This window comes from Microcaecilia unicolor, chromosome 9 (genome assembly GCF_901765095.1).
Source record: "Microcaecilia unicolor chromosome 9, aMicUni1.1, whole genome shotgun sequence".
Taxonomy (NCBI): domain Eukaryota; kingdom Metazoa; phylum Chordata; class Amphibia; order Gymnophiona; family Siphonopidae; genus Microcaecilia; species Microcaecilia unicolor.
Window position 1 is genome coordinate 184,024,685 of NC_044039.1, and position 22,227 is coordinate 184,046,911.

At 45.6% G+C, this 22,227-nt stretch overlaps 1 protein-coding gene across 1 annotated transcript in view; it reads right to left on the minus strand.

The window, feature by feature from the left end:
- Window positions 1–22,227, minus strand: part of CLBA1 (clathrin binding box of aftiphilin containing 1) — a 23,947-nt gene continuing 1,720 nt past the window's right edge. The window contains exons 2-6 of the mRNA XM_030215071.1: window positions 19,935–20,661; window positions 4,722–4,870; window positions 2,760–2,886; window positions 2,202–2,315; window positions 1–231 (exon numbers count right to left, since the gene is read on the minus strand). Of these exons, the coding sequence (XP_030070931.1) occupies window positions 100–231; window positions 2,202–2,315; window positions 2,760–2,886; window positions 4,722–4,870; window positions 19,935–20,411 (999 nt within the window). The 5' untranslated portion in view covers window positions 20,412–20,661 and the 3' untranslated portion in view covers window positions 1–99. The remainder of the gene's footprint in view (window positions 232–2,201; window positions 2,316–2,759; window positions 2,887–4,721; window positions 4,871–19,934; window positions 20,662–22,227) is intronic.

A 22,227-nucleotide genomic window follows, 5' to 3' on the forward strand; every position in this document is an offset into this window, starting at 1 on the left:
TTTTAAACACCAAACTTCACCTGGAAAAACGGTGGCAACGAAAATTGACACGCTTTTTTTTTTTTTTTTAATAAATATTTTAAAATTTTCATCTCAAGACTATGTGCAGCAAAAATGTTCTTTTTTTCCTGGGATTATGATGGATGGTGCATTCCTGTTCGATGGCACTTTCTTCGAGAACAGCTGATATGTAAAAAAACGACCACGCTTTGTATCTGGGGAGACAGAAAGCTGAAAGAAGGGAATATGTTTTAGAATTTCGACTAAAGGAAGGAGCCTAGGGAACAAGAACAGCACTGAAATAAAAGCTACATTGGGACCTTCATTGAGCAGAGACAGATTCTATCTTCTTGAAACTTATGAATGCAAACAAAAATTGAACTGATGGAGGGTAATTTTATAAAACAAGGCGGTCCACAACCCACTGAACTAACCATTAGGCCACTCCTGCCAATCTCCACCCATTCTCTGCCCCCGACACGTCCCCTCAAAAAAAAAAAAAAAATCAGTAGTGTGCTTACCTTGCGCAGATGCCAAGAAGTAATGCAGGATGCGTAATGCAGCTTAATAAAAGGACCCCCAAGTGACAATACTAGCATAAGCCAGTTACACCTGCCATAGACCTGGCATAAATGTGGGCATGTAAATGCAGCAATGGCATACGTCATTTCTAGTGTTCTGTCATTTGTAACTGGCAGCACTGGCCCTGACACGCATTTACCACAAAAAAAATTATATTCAGCAAATGGTGCAGAAAAAACCACCACCAAAAGAAATCCACATGAAGCGCTATTTTATAAAACGGCACTCCCAAGTTCTGCGCAGTTACAGAATAGCGCTTAGAGCCGATTTCCACGCCAAACTTTGGGCGTGATGGTTTATACCAACTGAAACCTGGTGTAAATCCTGGCACGCCATTTAGTTTGGAGACCCAGCATCTTTAGTGAACGCCCCTCCCATGGGCAGATTCCCTTTTGAGCTGCACACTATAAAATTTGCAAGCTCTTTAAAGAATAGCGTTTAGCGAGATGCACATACAAATCCAAATTGTTGCCCATTAACCACCAATAATTGATTTGTTAGCACTCAATTTTTGGCACTAATTGCCTCATTAGCCAATTTAGTTGAGCATACCTCTCAGGATAGCACATAAATTTGCATGCCACTTATAGAATCTGGGGGTATGTCTCCTATACACACCTACAGAATAGCACTTAGCCGCTTCTATGTGGAAGGGTTCACCCACGTGAAAAAGGGTTATTCTGCATGTTTATGCGCACGAGCATTGTGTAAACATGGCCGCCCAGTTGAAGAATTGCCCTTCATAGGTCTAGTGCGACTTCAAAAGCACAGTGAAAAAGCTGCAATATTCAGCAGTCCAAAATCAGCCACCATGTTAACATTTTAGAATACGTCATTCTCAGGGTTTGGGGACTTGTACCTTCGTTGTATGGTATGCTATCTGTAATCATAATCAGCCCCCATGCCATATCAAGTGATTCCCTTTCAAAAACACAGCGGTTCCCATATTCAGTGAACAGCTTAAAGCAGCAGTTCTCAACCTAGTCTTCAGGGCACACCTAGACAGTTAGGGTTTCAGGTTATCCACAATATATGCAGGAGACAGATTTGCATACTGAGGAGGAAGCAAGCAAATCTCTCAAACATAGTTGTTATTGGTATCCTGAAAACCCAACTGCTGGGTGTGCCCAATGGCCAGGGTCAAGAAGCACTGGCTTATAGAACTGACAAAAAGATTATTTAGTTAAAACATTACTACTAAATTAAAGGATATTACCACTTAGCTGTCTTGTTTTACCAATATTCCAACGTACCTTTCAGCTCCAGTAACTACAGGCACTTAAGCTGTGCCTGTTAAAAGGTTCTTTGTTGTTTTTTTTTTTTAATGGGAACAGGTTAAAGGTACAGTTGCAATCGGGCAAGGATGGTGGAGGATGAATAAAAATGCAAGTATTGAATTTAGGAGGTGTGTGTTGGTGTGTGGCTTTTTTAAAGACAGAACCAGAAGTTACATGAGGAATGAGTCTGACTCAAGTGAAACACTTTCAGCCTTAGAGGAGTCTTGAGTCCCTGTTAACACCTGACTACTTGTCTGCTGTCTTATTATATGTAAGACCTTCCATGGGAGAGGACGGAATGGGTCTGGGCAGAGCCTCAGTGTTTGTAGAAGATAAACATACCTTGGTTTGAATTAAAGTTTGAGAGCCATTTACACTGAAACCATCAACTTCTGTTGGTTCTTGGGCGTCTTTGAGATCTGTTTCACCCAAGTGATCTGTACTGTCCAAAACATTCTAAAAAGGAATTATATATTTTTTAGACTAAAAATATAATCAATTTAATTAAAAGCATGAAAGGTTGTCTGTCTTTCGTGGCAGAACAATGTCATCTCAGGTATGTCAGGGGGGGAAATAAATGCAGTGAGGGTAGGAGAAGAGTGGGAAACAGAGGTGGTGTTTAGGAAAGAGAAAGTTGGAGCAAAGTAGAACTTCTGGAATGACGACTGAATAAGTATCAGTATTAAAAGGTGGGAGGTGGGAAAAGAGAACATTAGACTGGAGGAGGCGGGTAGAGAGGGTGACCGTGGAGAGAAACTCTCCATTACACGTCATCATTTAAAAGATATCCTACTGTGGAAAATAAAAATCGGGGAATGCTGTTCTGCAGGCTTTGGATTTTGCTTATTTTGAAGGCCTCCTGTATCCTAGCATATCTATTTTGGTGACTATGTAGCTTACTTTTCGATCAGAATCAATTCCAAGCGTAAGTATGAGGCTCTTGAGACAATGAGATTCATTCCAGAGACTTCGTAATCCAGATTCAGTGGTAGTATCATGGGTTCTCCAAATGTTTACAGAACCAATCCTAAAACAAATGATGAGAACTAATCAGCAATGGTTCATAGAAAGGGTCAAAACAAAAATTGATGAATATCTAAGGTACAGATATTTCCACATTTGCATGCCACAAGGTTACAGTGGCAATGACTCCTGAAAACAAGAGAGCAACAGTAGAATGAACATCTTCATAATTCTGGCAATTACGAATATATACTACAGAAGATGCACCCAAACTTTTAAAAGGTAAAGTAGTGGGTGCTTTGTACCAAAATCATCTTTAATCCAAAAATGTTTGCTGTACATCACTCCCAAACACTATCTTCTAGTATAGCAACTGTGCCCTGCATATTTAAAGATCCAGCACAAAATACCACCAGTCTCTGAGATAACACAGTAACGTAGCTAAAGACCTGAATGGTCCATCCAGTCTGTGCAACTGTCACACTCATCAACTCATGATCAAACCAACAATTAATGTGGTATAAAATCTGTATACATGATCCTGATCTTTCTTTGCCATTTTTGGAACACAGACCACAGAAGTCCGCCCAGCACCGTCTTTACGTTCCAACTACTGAAGTTGTTGTCGAAGCACTCTTTAGCATATCTACCCCATCTGTCTTGCCATACACGGGACACAGACCGTAGAAGTCTGCCCGGCACTAGCCTTGGTTCCTCACAGCCAGCGTTACTGTCTAAGCACCACCCAACACGCATGCAGTCATTTAAGGTTGTTTTTATACCATTTTCTTTCTAATTAGGGATCCTCTGTGTTCATCTCACACCTGTTGTTTAAATCAGTGTTTCCCCAAGTCCAAACCAGGAGTACTAATCTTGCCGGTCAGGTTTTCAGGATATCCACAATGAATATGCATGAAAGATTTGCATGTAATGGAGGCACTGCATGCAAATCAAGTTCATGCATATTCATTGTGGATATCCGTAAAAACCTGACTGCCAAAGAGTACTCCAGGACTGGACTTGGGAAACACTGGTCTAAATGGAGGCATAACCACCAAAAGATAACTGATCAAATATTATGAACCCGAAGGAGATCAAGCTATAGGCAGAGAACATTCCCCACCTTCCTCCATCAAGAAGAGTAAGAACATAAGAATTGTCCAACTGAGACAAACAGAAGGTCCCTCTAGCCAAGTATCCCGATTCCAACAGTAGCCAGTCCAGGTCACAAGTACTTAGCAAGATCCCCAAATTAGAAACATTTCATGCTAATTACCCCCAGGGATAAGTAGAAATTTTCTCCTAATCTGCTTTATGGTTTGTGGACATTTCTTTCAGGAACTTATTTGAACCATTTGTAAATCCAGTTACTCTAATTGATTTTCGCTATATCAGCCTGCAACAAAGTCTACAGCTTAAAACTATGCATTTCTCCAATTTGTTTTAACTTCATGGTGTGTCTCCTAGTATTTATACTGTATGAAAGAGCAAACAATCGATTTGTGTTTAACCATTCCACTCCATCAGGATTTTATAGGCTAATGGTATCCCCTCCAAGCTGAAGAGCCCTAATCTCATTAGCTTTGCCTCTTAGGAGAGTTGTTTCATCCCCTTTATCATTTTGGATGCCCTTCTCTAAATTCCACATTTTTTTTTAGATGCAGTGACCAGAACAACATATAATATTCAAGGTGCGGTACAACTCTGAATTGTCAAAACTCAAAATGGAAGAAAATATGGAATTTACAGGAACCATGTACCATGAGTAAGTGATATTTTTTAACAAGTGCGACACCTCCAGGATAGAAAACAACATTTAAGTGCAATATGGTCTTCCATTACTCATGAGGTTGACAAAATCTACTAAAAAATGTAAAGCATTTGATAAAAACTTGTTACCTGAGTTGTTCCTTCATAAGTTCGACGACTCCTTTATCCTCACTGCTGATCTCAAGAAGTCTGTTTAAACTTACTATGTTTTCAGATGACTGATGTACAGGCATATCTGGAAAGCTAGATTTAAAGATGTCGTCATAACTCAAGCAGACCTACACAAAAACAAAACATTACACTTAAAGGGGTCCTTTAATAAAGTGCATTACGCAGTTAGGGCCAGAGTCTATATACTACGCTTAAAAAAAAAAAAAAAAAATCGGCACGGAAAGCATTTCTGCCGAAGCCTATTCTATAAGCTGCGCCTAGATTCAGGCGGGTCAGCATGCCTAACATGGGTGCCAGCATTTGCACCAGGTTTCAGCAAGCGTTAAGTCTGGCATCTAAAGGTTAGGCGCAGGAATCAGCGCTATGCACTCTTCTATAAAAAGGGTGTGCACCCTATATAGAATGGCGCATAGCAACTATTTTTTTTTGCATGCTATTTATAGAAGTGCACTTAAGCTGATATCCTAGCGCCTAAAACTACGCGCCTCATTTACACCAAAGAAACCATGGCATAAATCCCAGCACGTTGATTCAGACGCAGAGGGCCATATTCTATAACAGTGTGTGTAAATTTTGGAACACCCATTTTCCTGCCCATAACCACGCCCCTTTTTGCCTGCACCTATTAAGATATAGTAGGCACAGAATGTTACAGAATACGCTTAACGAGTTGTGCGTTTAAATTCTAATTGCCAATTAGTGCTCATTAGTGCTTAAGTGCTAACGCTGATTAGCTTAAGCCAATTCAGTTATGCGCATTGTTATAGAATATGCATGTTTTTGACGTGCAACGCTAGGTGTGCTATATACAATCCGGGGGGGGGGGGGGGGGGGGGGTTAATGCATAAATTAGCACGGTTGTTACTGCACAAATGTGATAACTTACCATGGTGGCATGACAGTGTGTGCTAAATGCACAAACAAAAAAAAACAAACGGTGCATAGACACTAAAGCCATTCGGATAGCACCAGCGTTTATGTCTTTCTACTCTGTGAGAATTTTGGAGGAACATCTTTATACGTCAATTTGAAGACCCCTGAAGAAGGCCTTTTCGGCCGAAACACGGACCGTGTAGGGTCCCAATAAAACCTTTTTGGTGCTCTTACCATCTGTGGTTTCAGTCTGGTCTTTTTGGGTTTCTTCCATTTTTTTGTTGTTTTGTGCGTTTGGCATTTTTTTGCGGGAGATTTGGACTCTCTTAGTGTGTGCTAAATCACATGTTAACTGCGTACTCTGATAGAGGGCAGTAACTAGGCAGAGAATGGGCGTGGCCTGCACACTGCAGTTAGCACATAGTACTTCATGCTTATCAGTTGTACCCTTACCCCAGAATTTTATAAATGGTGCCCAAATTAGGGCATGATGCCAAGATGCATGCAAATTGGCTAACGAGCTCTCAGCCATCAATAATTGGGTGCCAACTAATTATTGATGTTAATTTGCACTCATTAAAATTTACGCTTGCATCTGGCTGCGCACTATTCTATAAAGAAGGGCGCCGAACTCTCATAGCGTATACCCCAAAAGGGGGTGGGGTCATGGGAGGAGCATTCCAAAAAGTGGGTCAGCATGCCTAACATGGGTGCCAGCATTTGCACCAGGTTTCAGCAAGCGTTAAGTCTGGCATCTAAAGGTTAGGCGCAGGAATCAGCACTATGCACTCTTCTATAAAAAGGGTATGCACCCTATATAGAATGGCGCATAGCAACTATTTTTTTTTGCATGCTATTTATAGAAGTCCCTCCTTAGTGTGGCACTTACTCTCAAAAGGAGGTAGTAATGCATCCATGATTATTGGAACAGTCTTAATGGAACATGTTGGGTACTTTCCCCAACAATTATTGCACTGCCTATGCGCTTACTGTGCATTAACATTTGCTGTTCAAGTGGGTAAGTACGAAAACCAAAAAAAAAAAAAAAAAGGGACCCAAAGTGAGATAGCAGACCAGTTAGATGCAGAACATTAACATAAGAGTAGCCATACTGGGTCAGACCAATGGTCCATCTAGCCCAGTATCCTGTTTCCAACAGTGGCCAAGCCAGGTCACAAGTACCTGGCAGAAACCCAAATTGTGGCAACATTCCATGCTACCAATCTCAGGGCAAGCAGTTTCTTCCCCATGTCTGTCTCAATAGCAGACTATGTACTTTTCCACCAGGAACTTGTCCAACCCTTTTTTTTAACCCAGATACGCTAACTGCTGTTACTATATCCTCCGGCAAAGAGTTCCAGAGCTTAATTATTCCTTGAGTGAAAAAATACTTCCTCCTACTTGTTTTAAAAGTATTTCCATGTAACTTCCTTGAATGTTCCCTAGTCTTTGAACTTTTGGAACGAGTAAAAAAGCGATTTACTTCTACTCGCTCTACACCACTCAGGATTTTGTAGACCTCAGTCATCTCTCCCCTCATCCGACTCTTTTCGAAGCTGAAGAACCCTAACCTCTTCAACCTTTCCTCATACGAGAGGAGTTCCATCACCTTTATCATTTTGGTCACTCTTCTTTGAACCTTTTCCCAATTCTGCTTATCTTTTTTGAGATGTGGCAACCAGAACTGAACACAATACTCAAGCTGCGATCAAACCATGGAGCGATAGAGGCATTATAGTATTTTCGGTCTTATTCACCATCCATTTCCTAATAATTCCTAGCATCCTGTTTGCTTTTTTTGGCTGCTGCCGCACACTAAGCAGAAGATTTCAGCGTATCATCTACAATGACACCTAGATCTTTTTCTTGAGTGCTAACCCCCAAGATGGACCCTAGCATCAGATAACTATGATTTGGATTATACTTCCCAAGGAGTATCACTTTGCATTTGTCCACATTAAATTTCATCTGCCATTTGGATGCCCAGTCTTCCAATTTCCTAAGGTCTTGTTGCTGTGTTCACAGCAACCTGTCTTTGGATAGTCCAGGCATATAAGGACTGTTGCAGAGAATCTGAGGACAAAGTCAACAAGGCCACATTATTTGTGACCCATGTTGTTTGTCCAAGACTGGGATACTATCCTTAAGGACATTCATTTATTACCGCTCATTCAGTTCATTTGGATAATCAAAAAAAAAAAAAAAAGTGCATGCAAAATCAACTTAATGCACATTAATAGCAGATACAGTTGAGTTTTGCACGTTATTTTTCTAATGCATGAAAAACTGGAAAAGTCTGAAAATGAACCAAACATAAAATGTACATAGGAAATTTTTCATTCTTATTATCCTGTTTCACCATAATCATCAGGCCTTATTTCTTAGGCACCAAATATGAATTCCCCCCCCCCCCCCCCCAACACCACCAAAACAAACAAACAAACTTTTGTAAAGCAACACCAAATCACAGGAAAAAAAACAAAAAGGGGGCTTTTTGGAAATGTCTCAGGGTGAAAAGTTTCCAAATGGCTTTCTTTTTGTAAACATCTGCTAAACGCTGATAATGCTTGGTTTTTGAGCCCTCTCAGAAGCATTTATTTTTGGATTCTAAGAGAATAAACAGGAACCACAGCTGCTAGTTCTTTCCAGGCAGCTGTATTTTATCAGTAGGCGTCGAGTGTATTTACAGTTCGTATATTTTTCTTTTTTTATTAGGGGCATTTCGTTAGGGCATGAGTACCTACTGTAAAGGGTGCATCCATTTGTCTACTTGTATGCATATATCTTAATTAAGACTATGATGTGTCAGCTCCCAGCCAAGCACACACTGCCTACGGCAAAGCAGGAGCCAGGAGAAAACTGGGGAGAAGGAGCTGGAATCTGAGCGGTTGCTGCAGATAAGATAATTCCCAAATGTGCTGGCTCTATGGCAGCATGTGCCATTGCAGCTGCTGTTTTCCACACCTGCAGCTCCACAGCAGTTTTAGAGGAATGTGTGCTGTGTGGCCAGAGGCGGGCAGCCCAAGCTGTCACAGGGAAGGTGCAGTGACCCACACTTCTATGCCAGCTGGGAGTGTACAGAGGGGGATTAGGCATGTATGGGTGGTTACTGATGCTAATTGAGAGGGATGGCTATTTCCAGGAAAGGTGACAAAGACAGGCTGGAAATGGCTGTGCGGTAGGTGAGTCACAAGTTTCAGCGGACTGCTGCAGGCGCAGGAAGCCACGGCACCCATTTTCACTATGGAGACTGTATGGGCAAGAGCATTGGAGGACTGCTCCTGCTCACCACTGTTTTTTACACTGGAGTGAGCAAGTGGGATTTTCCAGTTTGGGGAAGGGGGCTGGGGCAGAGCCAGCTGTGTGAGGACACCTTGGGGAACAGAGGGAACAGTAGATGCTATGGGGACAGTAGTGCCAGTTATTGGGTGGGGAGGAGAGGACAGAACAGGACAAAAGCGCTGATTATCAGATGGAGACTAAAATATGTGGGCCCACAAATTTCATTTTATATTAGAGTATAAATGGTGCATCAAGGATTTGCAGAATGGCCCATTTTAGCTTACTGTAGAGGTAAAACCATTGGGGAGATGCTGACATACAAACAATTGGACTGTGTCAACAAATCTATTTGGAATGGACACTGGAAATGTAACAACTGTCAATCTTGCGATCAGACATAGGAAGGTGTATGTTGGACAGATCCTCAAGCTGTAAGATGTTTCTATTCAAGAGCAGAGACTACTTGCAATTCCACCAACGTGATTTACACAATTACATACCCTTGCAATTTGATTGATATATGTGGGTTGGACTTTGGCTTAATGAACATAAATCATGAATAGTTACTCAGACATTGTCAGCTCAAAAGTACAGCACTGGATGGCTAAACAACATCATGGTATGGATATTAACCCATTAGTGCCCAACGTTCCCATGCCAATTTGTTCCCATATGGCGTATTATGGGAACATTGGGCACTAATGGGTTAAATTAGGATTACAGATCAGGTGACGATGGGGTGGGAGGGATTTAGAATATTTTTTGAATTATAAAGAACGATTGATATACACATAAGTCTTTAGCCCCTGGTCGTTTAAATTTAGTAACAGAACAGATGATGTGTTTTTAATGAGCAAAGGGCTTTGTGATTGGATGGTGCCATGCCCATGTGTGAGAACATAAATAGTCTCAAACACGGCTGAGATGAACGGCATTGAAAGTTCCAAGAGGTATGCTTTTGTGGTGGAGGACAAGATGCACAGAATGTGATTATGCATATATTAATATGTTCTTGTAATTTAGGTGACCAACCATCCTTATAAAGCATGAGTCACATTTCAATTTATCTGCATGTTGGTAGCTGGTTCACCTGGAATTGGAGTTTAAAACATGCCGAAGCAAACAAGCAATTACACTAAGTGTTCTTTAATATGATTTTAAAAAGATTGACAAAAAAGTTTCCAATTTCAAAGTTATTCTTGGAAACATTTTTTTTGAAAAGTAAATTAAAGGGAGTGAACAGCACAGCAGCTTCAAGAGCTCTGTTTAGAGTCGGGGTTCGGACTCAGTCCTCAGTCAGGTTTTTAAGATACCCATGACGAATATGCGTGAGACCCATTGTATGCGAATAGTTCTTATGCATACTCACTGGGAAAATCCTGAAAACCTCAGGTTACAGCCCTCGAGGACCGAGTTTGCCCACCCCTGCTCTATAAAATCATGTGACGGAAAATAGAACTTTCTTTGCTTTGGCAAGTTTGCAGCAGCTTCTGCACAGGCCTAAAGGATTTTAGGGCAAAAGTAAAGCACTTGCTGTGTGGCCATTTCGGGGGTGGGGGGAGGGGAGAGCCCTTACCGTCACCCATTGAGGTGGCAGTAAGGGCTCCCGCATTAACCCGGCGGTAACCGAGCAGCTCGTGCCACTGCCTGATTACCGCTGGGTATATTCCGGTGCTACAAAAGATAAATACATTTTTATAGCACCGGAAATGACAGCGAGTTAGGGGTGGGAAGTACCGCCGGGCTACTTCCTGTACAGTGAGCGGTAAGCCCACGTTGGGCTTACTGCCACTTAGTAAAAGGAGCCCTTACTGTTTAATGCTACCTTAATATACACCCAGAGATCTTTTCACGGCTGGCCTGAGGTGTTGCAGTTTAGAAATTGAGAGCCTGATATTCAGCGGCAGCGGTTAGCTTCCATGAACTGGCACTTCATTTATCTATTCAGCGACACCATCTGCTAATATACATAGAACCAGCAACCACACTGGCGCTTGTACATTTGATAAGAAAATATTGCTACTCAACCACATAAGAACTGGCCGTGCCTCCATCCCAATGGCAGTCCCCTTTTGCAGACATTAAATCTCGGGAATTCTGAGTTACTATCACCTTCTAAATCCAACCTTGCTTTCCAAACCCATAAAGATCTTAAAACATCTTGAGCAGAAACCTACATTTTCCGGTATCCGACTAGTTGCCACCAAGACAGTTCCCATTCACCAATTCCCCCCAGGACAATTCCCTTCTAGGACTTCCCCCCCTCCAGTCATCTCCCATCCTCCTGTAGCTTTTTTTTTTTCTTTTCATGTGTTGTTTTGGGTCTTTTTTTTTTGCATCTGAACTCCCATAAGTACTGGTGTTGCGTTGTGGGCAACGTGGCATCGTGGTGGAAGTAAAGCTCTTTCAGATGAGGACAGGCAGGATCGGGCGGGCGGTGCTGAAGCAGGAAGGTCTGTGTAAATTTGGGTGTGAACGGATGTGTTGGGGGGGGGGGGGGGGGGGGGTTGAAAAAGGTAAAATTATGTAACATACCTGATAATTTTCTTTCCATTAATCATAGCTGATCAATCCATAGACCGGTGGGTTATGTCCATCTACCAGCAGGTGGAGATAGAGAGCAAACTTTTGCCTCCCTATATGTGGTCATGTGCTGCCGGAAACTCCTCAGTATGTCGATATCAAAGCTCCATCCGCAGGACTCAGCACTTAGAGAATTACACCCACAAAGGGACACTCTGCCCAGCTCACCACCGCCGAAACGGGGGAGGGGAATTAACCCAGCTCATCCCCACACAAGTGGGGGAGGGGAATCCGTCCAGCTCATCCCCGCGGAGCGGGGGAGGGACACCACACCCGCCGATGCGGGGGGGATCTGGCTTATCCTGCAACTGCAACCGCGGGAGGAGCTGACTGACCCTAACACCGCCGAAGCGGGAGGGGTACAAAGCTGCCCTACAGCCGTACGAAGCGGGAGGGAGTGCCGGCAAAATTTAAGTCTCAATCCAGCCCCGTAAAACGGAGGGGAGAGGAATGCAGCAGCTCACTGTAACACAAACTCGTCTCAACTCTTGAAGAATCCAAGTGAAAAAACTTGAACACGAAGTCCTCCTGAAGTACCTGAAGACTAAACTTGAACCTAAAATTCAACCAGAATATAAACAGTACAGATATCTGGGAGGGGCTATGGATTGATCAGCTATGATTAATGGAAAGAAAATTATCAGGTATGTTACATAATTTTACCTTCCATATCATCATGCTGATCAATCCATAGACTGGTGGGATGTACCGAAGCAGTACTCACCCAGGGCGGGACATAGAAATCCCTGACCGCAACACTGAAGCTCCAAACCGGGCCTCCGCCCGAGCAGCCACAGTCAAGCGGTAATGCCTGGAGAAGGTATGGGCCGAAGCCCAAGTTGCCGCCTTGCAAATCTCTTCCAAGGAGACGGACCCGGCCTCTGCCATCGAGGCCGCCTGAGCTCTAGTGGAGTGAGCCTTCAGCTGGATAGGCGGCACCTTCCCCGCGGCCACATAAGCCGCTGCAATGGCTTCCTTGACCCATCTTGCCACTGTAGGCTTAGCAGCCTGCAGACCCTTACGAGGACCTGCAAACAGGACAAACAGATGATCCGATTTCCAGAAATCATTGGTCACTTCCAAGTATCTGATGATGACACGTCTCACATCCAGATATTTGAGAGCAGAGTATTCCTCTAGGTAGTCCTCCCTCCGAAAGGAAGGGAGACAGAGCTGCTGATTCACATGGAAGCGAGAAACAATCTTGGGCAGGAAGGAAGGCACTGTGGGAATAGTCACTCCTGCCTCAGTGAACTGCAGAAAAGGCTCTCGACATGAGAGTGCCTGGAGCTCGGAAACTCTTCTGGCTGAAGTGATAGCCACCAAAAAGACTGCTTTCAACGTCAGGTCTTTCAGAGATGCCCTCGACAAGGGTTCAAAAGGCGGCTTCTGCAATGCTCTTAGCACCAGGTTGAGATTCCACGCAGGCACCACTGAGTGCAGAGGAGGGCGCAGGTGATTAACTCCCTTGAGAAAGCGCACCACATCTGGCTGCGAAGCCAGGGAAGCACCCTTCAGGCGGCCCCTGAAGCAAGCCAGAGCCGCTACCTGGACTTTAAGGGAACTGAGCGACAGGCCTTTCTCCAGACCTTCTTGCAGGAACGCCAACACTGAAGAAATTGGAGCAGTGAAGGGAGAAAGTGAGCCTGCTTCACACCACGCTGCAAAGGTACGCCAAACCCTGGCGTAAGCAGTAGAAGTAGAGCGCTTCCTCGCTCTCAGCATAGTGGCGATGACCTTGTCTGAGAAGCCCTTTTCTCAGACGCTGCCGCTCAATAGCCAGGCCGTAAGACCAAAGGGGGAGGGATCCTCCATCACCACGGGACCCTGATGTAACAGGCCCTGCTCCACTGGCAGCCGCAGAGGATCGTCGACTGAGAGCCTGATCAAGTCCGCATACCAGGGACGTCTGGGCCAATCCGGACCCACCAGGATTATCCGGCCTGGATGCTTTGCCACCCGGTCTAGCACCCTGCCCAACATGGGCCAGGGCGGGAACACATAGAGAAGCTCTTGTGTCGGCCACAGTTGGAGAACAGCATCTACTCCCAGGGATCGAGGGTCCCGTCCTCTGCTGAAAAAGCGCGGCACTTGGCAATTGGCCGATGACGCCATCAGATCTAGGCTCAGCTGGCCCCAGCGCTTCGCGATGTCCAAGAACGCCTGAGCAGATAGCTGCCACTCTCCGGGCTCCAAGGTATGGCGACTGAGAAAGTCCGCCTTGACATTCATGACTCCGGCAATGTGGGCCGCTGACAGCTGTTCCAGGTTCGCTTCCGCCCACTGGCATAGATTCATGGCCTCCTTGGCTAGAGGGGCGCTCTTGGTACCTCCCTGGCGGTTGACATAGGCCACAGCCGTGGCATTGTCCGACAGGACCCGTACTGGCTTCAACGCCAGTACCGGGATGAACTCCAAAAGCGCCAACCGAATGGCTCTGAGTTCCAGGAGGTTGATAGACCACTTTGCCTCTGCAGGAGACCAGAGCCCTTGCACTGTCCTTCCCAAGCAGTGGGCTCCCCAGCCCGACAAAGATGCGTCCGTCGTGACAACAATCCACTCCGGGGTCACCAGAGGCATTCCTGCAGACAACTTGTCTGTCTGCGTCCACCAGCTCAGCGCCTTGCGCACTGCTGGGTCCAAGGGAAGGCGCACAGCATAATCCTCCGACATCGGAGTCCAGCGCTGCAGCAGAGAGTGTTGTAGTGGTCTCATATGAGCCCTGGCCCAGGGCACTACTTCCATCGTGGCCGTCAGAGCCCAACAGCTGCACATAGTCCCAAGCCCGAAGAGGAGAGGCTACTAGGAACTGGTCCACCTGAGCCTGAAGCTTGACAATCCGATTGTCTGGCAGGAACACTCTGCCCACTTGGGTGTCGAATCGAACTCCCAGATACTCCAGGGACTGAGTTGGGCGCAGCTGGCTTCTCTCCCAGTTGATGATCCACCCCAGGGAGCTCAAAAGAGCAACCACCCGGTTCACAGCTTTGCCGCACTCTGCATAAGAGGGGGCTCGGATCAACCAGTCGTCCAGATAAGGATGGACTTGTACTCCTTCCTTCCTCAGGAAGGCCGCGATGACCACCATTACTTTGGAGAAGGTCCGCGGAGCAGTAGCCAACCCGAACGGGAGGGCTCTGAACTGGAAGTGTCGGCCCAGGACTGCAAAACGCAGAAAGCGTTGATGGGGAGGCCAGATGGGAATATGCAAGTACGCTTCCTTGATGTCCAAGGATGCCAGGTACTCCCCTGCCTTCACTGCCGCTATAACAGAGCGGAGAGTCTCCATGCGAAAGTGCTGAACTTTCAAGGCCCGATTGACCCCTTTGAGGTTGAGGATAGGCCGTACAGAACCTCCTTTCTTTGGTACCACAAAGTAAATGGAGTAACGCCCCTTGCCAAGCTGACTTTCTGGCACCGGAACGACCGCACCCAGGCGGATCAGATTGTCCAAGGTCTGCTGCACTGCCACAGCTTTGACCGGAGACTTGCAGGGAGAGAGTACAAACCCGTCTCTTAAGGGTCGGCAGAACTCTAGCTTGTAGCCGTCTCTGATGACTTCCAGCACCCAAGCGTCTGAAGTTATTGTGGTTCACTCGCCCAGGAACGAGGACAGCCGTCCTCCAATCTGCACTGGGGCGTGGACCAAGGCCCCGTCATTGGGTACGAGACCCTGGGGGAGGACCGGAGGGAGCACCTCCGGGACGGCGGTCTCTGCGAAAGGAATGCTGCTTGGGGGAGAAGTTCCTCTTGAAGGAAGAGGGGGCAGAGGAGCCCGACCTGCCCGGGCGGTACCGACGGGCTTCCTGAAACCATCCTTTGGAGGTACCGGGGCGAGTACTAGCCCGAGCCCTGACCTCTGGTAACTTCTTGCCCTTAGACGTGCCGAGATCGGTCATGATTTTGTCCAGCTCGACCCCAAAGAGCAGCTTGCCTTTAAAAGGCAATCTAGCCAGGCGGGATTTAGAGGCGTGGTCAGCAGACCAATGCTTCAGCCAAAGCCACCGCCGCGCAGAGACTGTCTGAGCCATGCCTTTAGCTGAGGCCCTCAAGACATCATACAGCAAGTCTGCCAAATAGGCTAAGCCCGATTCCAGGGCCGGCCAATCAGCCCTCAAGGAATGATCCGAGGGGAAGCCCGCTGCACCATAGTCAGGCACGCCCTGGCCACATAGGAGCCGCAAACTGAGGCCTGCAAACTTAAAGCAGCCGCCTCAAAGGACGACCTTAAGGCCGCCTCCAATCTTCTGTCTTGGGCGTCCTTTAGGGCCGTGCCACCTTCCACCGGCAACGCCGTTTCTTAGTCACCGCAGTGATTAAAGAATCCACGGTAGGCCACAGATAGGCCTCACGTTCACTTTCAGGCAAAGGATAGAGGCGGGACATAGCCCTAGCCACTTTAAGGCTCGCTTCCGGGACATCCCATTGAGCCGAAATTAAGGTGTGCATGGCATCATGCACGTGGAAGGTTCTAGGCGGGCGCTTCGTCCCCAGCATAATGGCAGAGCCAACAGGGGCTGAGGGAGAGACGTCCTCCGGAGAGGAAATCTTCAAAATGCCCATGGCCTGCACTAACAGGTTGGGCAAATCCTCTGAGCTAAAGAGCCGCACTGCAGAGGGGTCATCCGCTCCATCCGAGCGGGGATCCGTCTCCTCCAAGGAATCCGCAAAGGACCGTTGGGAGAACTCAGATACGCTGCCCTCATCTACATCGGAGGAGACAAAGTCCTCCAAGGCCTGGGAATCAACCTGAGGGCGTTTACCTCCGGGGGCCTCAACCTCTTTACCAGACGAGGGAGCAGGGGCAGCGTTTTGCATAAGAAAGGCCTGATGCAGCAGCAAAACAAACTCGGGGGAGAAACCCCCCAGACTGTGCACTTCCACAGCCTGGGCTACATCCCTAGACGCACCCTCAACCGGCGCTCGCAAGAGCGGGGGAGAGACATGCTGCGCATCCAAGATGTCGTCCGGCGCGACACTCCGCGAAGGAGCCGCGCGGGAAGAACGGCGCTTAACTTTTGCCGCTTTTGTGCCGTCACCCAAATTAAGGGCGTTCATGGCATTAATGTCTCCTACCTCAAGGGCGGCCCAAGAAGAAGCCGTCCGAGCCGCGTGGCCGGCCAAGATGGCGGAGGCGAGCAGCGGGGGATGGGCGTTTATGGCGGGAAAAACCGCCACACCGGAGGAAGGACCGGGACACTCATCGGTCACGAAACTGTCACCCAACAAGGGCGAATCAGACTTTAAGACCCCCGCATCCCCTCTAGAAGCGCCCAAGCGATCCGGGGAGCGACTCTTTGCGCCCTCGCCCTCCGACGCCATATGCCACGTGGAGATCAATCGGGGAACCCCCTGCCCGCTATAAAAAGGTAAAAATTACCTGCTTTCCGCTCCGAGCTGTAACGACCTGGTGTCCCAGTGAGTAGCTGCAATAAACGTTTAAATAAACGTCGAAATAAACGCCTTTAAGGACGTTCAAATTTTTTTTTTTTTTTTTAACGGAGCCAGCGGGAGGGGGGAGAAAAGGAGGGACCTGGCGCCACCAGGTTTGCACTTGCTCAAGAAGAGCCCTCAACCCCAGGCACTCAACAAAACCTAAAAATTAGGCTTGGAGGCCTAGCCAGAGCTGCTGCTGTGTGTGACCACCACCTGCTGAGACAGAGAACATACTGAGAAGTTTCCGGCAGCACATGACCACATATAGGGAGGCAAAAGTTTGCTCTCTATCTCCACCTGCTGGTAGATGGACACAACCCACCAGTCTATGGATTGATCAGCATGATGATATGGAAATTGGGTAATTGAGTGAGAGTGGGCCTAAAATGAAAAGTTTGTTTTGTAAGTGACTTGGGTTGGCGATGGTAAATTTTATGGGATGGGGAGGGGGAAGACAGCCTAGAACAGAAAATATGCACTGGGGGGGGGGGGGGGGGGGAGTTCTATTCTAGACTCCAAAGTGAAATGTAAACATCAGAACTAAAGATCATGTTGCAATTCTGCAAATCTCAGGCAGTCTATCAACACGTAGGGTTGTCACTGGGACAGTGTTGGAGAGTGGAATAAGTTATTTAGTGGGTGCGTAAATCGGGAAGGAGTGGGTGGTAGTTGGTTTGCTGTGGCGTGCCGTGTTAAAGGTAATGTTTTATAGGGGGGGGGGGGGCATTGCCCCTCCCCCAAATGATCTGGAAGGGGAAAGGGAAGGAGATAAGTTTCAGACAGTGATGCTTCACGATTGTTAAGGGTGGGAACTGTTTCAATAGTAATTGTCCTAGGTGGGAACTGTCCAGATGGGAACTACCTAGAACCCATTTTCCTTAACTCTATATGCACATTATTTCCTCGCACTTCCCCCTATAATCCAACATCTTCCTGCACCACCATTTCTCCCCCCTTGTGGATCAGCAACCCTCCTTTCCCCTTCTATTTATCCCCTCCCCCCCCCCATTTCCTGCCTTCTTCCTCGCCACTGTTGTCACTGCTTGAGATGGAAGAACAGCCGAAACAAGAAGATAAGCCAGTTGCAAAACAGCAAGGAAGTGCAGGGCCTCAGTAGATGCCTATGCTGCTTCACCACTGCCCAATCTGACACACTTCCTGTTAAGGAATGGGCGTCAACATGGTAGGCCTTCAGCATGTGCCGAAGCCCTGCGCTTCCTCGTAATTTAGCTGCCGGCTTGTCTGCCTATTAGTTTGGGTTGTTCCACCCAGCGCTGATTGGAAAAGGAATTTAATACTTACCGCTCCTGAACTATCAGTGCTCTAGGTAACTGCCTAGTTTGCCAATGCCATGCTGTTTACATCGAACAATATACCCCCATTTCTTTTTTGAAACTCAGCATCCTGAGCAATGGTGACCAGCACATGCAACCTGCCCTAAGCCAGTCTGGAGGAATCAGATTCCTTTTGGTACTATGGGGGTTACCACCTTCCTAATTAACCAAGAAACTTTCCTTTTATCCACTTCCTATTTTTACTTCGCTTGTCCCCCCCCCCCCTTTTTTTTGCGATAATACCCAAGGTTTGTTTCTCTGTTTTTACCCGTTTTCATATAGATAACCTGTGCACTCAATTATTACAGTATTCTTCCTTACAGTTAGGTAAAACCTTGATCTTTTGTATGGGTATGTAAATGTTTACAGGTTCTGAAATTAAAACTTAAAAGGTTACCATCATATTTGCAATTGAAAACTTGATAAGTGTTTTTAAAGAAGCTTCTCTTCTGAATCTTGAGCATAAATGCATTTCATTCACCTTTACTGGAGAGTTTTATCCTTTATAAAATATTTTAAAAGGGTAAAAGGGAATGGATTTGATAAACCTCCTTTCCGTTTATGTTTATTATATGCAGGTAATTTCTCTGTCCCTGGTGGGTTCACAACGTATGTTTTGAACCTGGGGCAATGGAGGGTTAAGTGATTTTCCCAAGGTCACAGGGAGTTGCAGTGCGAATTGAACCCAATTCCAGGTTCTCAGCCCACAGCACGAAACCATCCTCCTCCTCATACAGGTACTTTAGTTTGGCCCAGGATTGTTGCTATAGTAACCTTAGGACAAGTAGCCACCTGTGGCCCTGTAATTTTACTTATTAGGATTCACCTCCTTTTTAAAGAATGAGTAGAAGTGAAATTGATTCTTTTACTCGTTCTAAAAGTACAAAGACTAGGGGACACACAAGGAAGTTACATGGAAATACTTTTAAAACAAACTGGAGGAAATATTTTTTCACTCAATGAATAGTTAAGCTCTGGAACTCTTTGCCAGAAGATGTAACAACAGCGGATAGCATATCGGTCTTTAAAAATAGGTTTGGACAAGTTCCTGGAAGAAAAGTCCATAATCTGCTATTGAGTCAGACAAGGGGGAACACACTGCTTGCCCTGGAGTGGCAGCATGGAATGTTGCCACCATTTGCCATTCTGCCAGGTACTTGTAACCTGGACTGTCCACTGTTGGAAACAGGATACTGGGCTAGATGGACCATTGGTCTGATCCAGTATGGCTACTCTTATATTCTTATGATAAAATTAATCCAAGGCAGTGTACGAAAAAGATCAATGTGGCCACAGACAATATCAACAGAAAAAGTATTTAAATAACAGTTCATATGATGACAGCATGATACTTACAATGTCAACATAGTTGAATGTCAACACAGTACACAATAAGAGATCTTAACAGACAGCACTGAGTTAGTTGTCTAGACATCATTTCACACAAAGGCCACAACTTTCCCTGCTCTCTGGGGCTATAAATGCTGTCTTTGCAACAGCCGGAGCCCTTGCTGACCTGGGGAGCTAAGGTCCTAACCCAGGAATCAAAGCCAGGAACCTGCCACATAGAAATGCATGCCATCGCAGCTACCAGGCCAGCCCAACTGCATGAGCAGTAAATTTAAAGAATTACAATATAATTTTATTTTAAAAACAAACATACCTCAGCTCCTGAGTCCATAGCAGTGATATTTCTTTTTTGTTCAGTGGGCTCAGGAAAATCAAGTCCATTGGAGGTAGTGCAATGTGTCTCACTAAAATGTGAAACATTTTGGAAATTTTTTATTGCTGGAAACTGTATCGGCATTCCAAGTGTACTGTTAAAGCTCTCAGAGCTGGCCACAGATTCAGTGAAACCTTCAAAATCCCCCCAAGAATTGTGTTCAGTTTTACAGGTACAGGAATTCTCAGGCAATCCACTAGTTACAACCGCGCAACTCCTCACGTCATCAGCAACTTCCTGGATGCCACTTGGAAGCTTGTCGAATATCACAGGCTCTTCAAAATTTGGCTCTTCAAATTTGTTCCACTCTCTGGTAGGACCACAGATATCGAGAGCCATATCACTGACTGCTTCAGTGTAAGCGCAGGGACAGGCACAGTTTAAAACAGGTCCTTTCAACGAACAGTGATCTTGCATTTCTGTACTATCGCACTAAAGACCTGTTTGCCAGTGACACATATAATGTGTCATCCCTATAATCACACAAGGACAACAAGCCCCATTGTTGAAATGTTCAGCGCAGCAGAAATCCAACCAGCTTCTTCATTATGTTTCAAGCAGCAATGTCGAGTGAAAACATGTGCATCTGGAGTCTGGATATTTGTTAATACTGTACATAAAAGCACTGGCTTCCACTGCTGATCTTCTGTTCTTCCTGGCTCTGTACCTAGAAAAGAAAAAAAAAAAAAAAATCTTAAAGCACTCCGAAACAATGACTACTGCACACTGAGTCAACAAAACACCAGAAATAGAAATTTAAGTGTACATGCACAAGAAATGCTATAGCTAACTGCGGCTCTTTTGTTAAGAAGTCAGGTGATTTTTTTTACTGATTAGAAAAGCTACTGTGCAGTTCTATTCATGACCTTGAAACAGAGGCATTAATTGGAGTTTGACCTCTGCATCCTCGTCTGCTGGTAGTGCTTGATCGCAAGACACTTTTATTGGAAACCTGGGGAAAGTTCATTTCTTCTGAAGGAAAGGACAGGCATGTTTTACTGTAGTTTCACTCCCCCTCCCTCCCCAAGTCTCCCTTACAGTTCCTCCTTTCAGCTGAGCAGGCTAGATTTGTGCTTCAGGAGAGGCAGCATGATGCTTGTTTGGTTTCTTCAGGGAACAGATGAGCAAAAAAAAAAAAAAATTACAATTTCAAAAACCTCATCCGCCATGTGATAACAGGAAGTTGCAGAACCCTGAAAAGAGGGCAGACTGAACCATCCAACATGTGCTGCAGCTTTAACATCCAGCTCAATTCTCTCAGAAACACAGATCCTACCATTGTCTGGAGAATAAACTGGAGTATAAGTGAATTCTCCAATTTCAAGGATGTGCTGGATACTTACAAACAGTGCCAGACAGGGCTGGATCAACCATTAGGCAAATTAGAGGGTTACCTGGGGAAGCAGGTACAGCCAAAACGAAAAAACAATAGATCCCGACAACCAGACAATTCAAAGAACCATCAGCATGAAAATTACCCACCCTCCCAGTGGGTAAAAGTACAACTAGCCATTTATCCAGATACGTGGCTTTTGGACATTGCCTGGATTATGTATGTGTATGCAAAAAAAAAAAAAAAGTTTTAAATAAGTCTGATGTCCATTTGTACATTTTACATGACTACTCTGGTATGGGTGATATTGGCATAATAAAAATCTTGGGGGTGGGGAGGAGGAGGGGGTCTAAGGGCACAAAAAGATAATTGAAGGGGGGGGGGGCATGAGATTGAAAGTTCATCTAAGGCACCTTAATATCCTGGTGCCTGTTCAACTTTGAGGGACAAGGGCACAATTTTTATTCTTTCAAACTCAATAGGATGTTGGAAAGAAAATTATCCAAAAAAGGGTTGAAAATGTGTCCATCTGAGGGCAAAAGAGCTCTTCAAAAATGAACAGAAATAAGACTAGATTTGCCATTAGACACACACACAAAAAAAAAAACTAACAGACACATTGAGTTTAAAACAGACCTAATCAAACCATTGGTTCTGGGGAAATAAAGTCCAAAAAAATTGACTAAACACATTTCTAGGTGAGAGCAGCTGCAGCTTACAAACAAAAGCAGTTCGGGAAATGCTGGTGTGAAAAGTGCCCCTCCCCTCTTCTCGCCACAGATGCAAAGTGTCACTGGCACCTGCAGAACTGGTTTCTGGCCTCAGGGGCCATGGACCAATGATGCAAGCCACAACTTTAACATCCTGGTTCACAGTTTCACATCTAAAAACACAATCATC